Source organism: Brienomyrus brachyistius, chromosome 20 (genome assembly GCF_023856365.1).
Source record: "Brienomyrus brachyistius isolate T26 chromosome 20, BBRACH_0.4, whole genome shotgun sequence".
NCBI classification, from domain to species: domain Eukaryota; kingdom Metazoa; phylum Chordata; class Actinopteri; order Osteoglossiformes; family Mormyridae; genus Brienomyrus; species Brienomyrus brachyistius.
In genome coordinates this window covers 4,746,191-4,748,199 of record NC_064552.1, presented here as the reverse complement: position 1 = coordinate 4,748,199, position 2,009 = coordinate 4,746,191, and the positions used below count along the sequence as shown (strand labels likewise).

Below are 2,009 nucleotides of genomic sequence, written 5' to 3'. Positions count from 1 at the left end.
GAAATAACAGACCTTTTAATAAACGTCTGAACCGTTCACTGGTCAACAACCAGTAGGTTCTCTCTCCTGGGCGAGGCACTGAAATCACGTCGTTAAAAGCCTCTAATGCCAAGAGCTGAGACTCGATCCAATGCACAGTATAACAGAGAGTAATCCCTAGTCAATGAGAGGCAAAGTAACTCAGAAACGTTTTAAAAAATGTAAAATTAACACACAAACATCAGGAAGGGGATAAAAAAAACAACCCAAAGGTTATGGAGGCAGCAGCAGCAGCAGAATGACGGTTTTAACTTTATTATTTTTTTTTGCATATGACTGTATTCTTGTTCTAAAAACCATCTTTAATTACGGTAACTGTTGGCAATGCCGATTATATATTAAAAGACTGCCAGGTCAGCGCGTGGTTATTTAATATACACCTATCAATTTTGGCAAAGGAGATTTAGACAAATTTTCTTTTCACATGATTGGAGGGGTCTGGGGTCTAAATGGCTATGATTCCTCTATGAGCAGAAACATATAATGCAGTCTTAATAAAATTGCCTTTTTTTTTATCTCTGATAGATACTTTTAACAACAATAATGCATTTCATTAGTTTTCTTTATCGTTTTTTTTTCTGTGTGGTTTTGTTTTTTTTTTTCTTTCTTTACAGTGTATGACACAGGATTGGACGTTCAGACCATGGCACGGTACGGCCCTTGCATCTTCAGGAACTGGATGATGAAGGAGGGGCCCCCAGCGACTATCTGCGGCGGCAGGTGGCTCAGGGGACAGTTCTCGATGCTCATGATCGACAGCTTGCTGCACAGGGCCAACTCAAAGGGCAGGCTGTGGAGGTTGGGGTTGTCATTCAGATACAGCTCCTCTAGGTTCTCCAGTGTACCTGTGGGAGACAGCCAGGAAGGTCACGGTTACCACCACCTTTCTTCCAGTACCCATAATGCACTATGTTCAACTTTCACGCCCCGACTGTTCTCTGCAGGCTGAACTTGATAAAACCTGGTATAACCATGAGAATGGTGACTAACTATCGCCCCAAACTGAAAGTCAAACTTATGTGTTGACGTATCAATAGAGGCATGAAGCAGAGGTTCTGGACTCAGCTTCCTTACCAATCTCCTCAGGAAGATGTTGCAGGAGGTTTTCACCCAGGCCAAGGTGAGTTAAGTTGGTGAGGTGGCCAATTCCCCTCGGCAAGGTGTTCAGCTGATTATTTGTCAGGACGAGTTTCTGGAGGAAACCAAAGTGTCACCTTGCATCAACAACAAACCGAACCCAACTAAAGATGTAAATGTAGCATTACTGTGAGAAGAAACGTGGCCTTTCAGCGAGATCCCCAGCCGGGTCAGCAATTTTTCGTCTTTGTGTCTGTTAATGTGAATACCTGTAAATCTTTAAGGTAGGCAATTTCGTTGGGGAGGGTTTCTAACTTGTTCTCTTCCAAGTCCAGCTCCCGCAGTTTTCGTAGGTTACCGATGCCATGGGGCAGCTTCTTAAGAAGATTATTTGACAAAATCAGGACCTGTGTGGAAAAAAAACACACGCTTTAATGCGATATAAAATATCACGGAAAAATCACCAGTTTTGCTGATGACACTATGCCCGAACCTAGTAGTAAATCTGCTCACTACAAATCTTTCTAGAACTGTCTGACAGACATGACAGTAATAATGACAAGCATGAACTGCCTTGGCCTGCCGCACACTCTTTGGCGTGCGATCCTGCCAAGCAGTGCATCACGACTCAAGAGGGCCGCACCTCAGTGAGATGCTGTAATCACTTCAAAGTCAGACCACTCCTATCGTTTTGTTGCTCTGCGGCCATTAGCTTCATCGCTTGTAGGAACAGCTTTAGCTAGCAGACATATCGGTATTGATCTGTTGATCTTTATTTACAGTAAAAGCAGGCTGAAATCTGAGGAGCCGCACCTCCACGTCCGCCCAAAGCTACTGGGCTCTCGCGTTCACTAGGAAGACTGAAATCAACTGCAGCACAATTAGAGCCAGAG

The 2,009-nt window shown here is 43.9% G+C and overlaps 1 protein-coding gene across 1 annotated transcript in view; it reads right to left on the bottom strand.

Moving 5' to 3' along the window:
* shoc2 (SHOC2 leucine rich repeat scaffold protein) overlaps positions 1 to 2,009 on the bottom strand; it is a 13,786-nt gene continuing 11,777 nt past the window's right edge. Inside the window, 3 exon segments of the mRNA XM_048986619.1 lie at positions 1 to 884; positions 1,114 to 1,231; positions 1,386 to 1,523. Of these exon segments, the coding sequence (XP_048842576.1) occupies positions 676 to 884; positions 1,114 to 1,231; positions 1,386 to 1,523 (465 nt within the window). The 3' untranslated portion in view covers positions 1 to 675.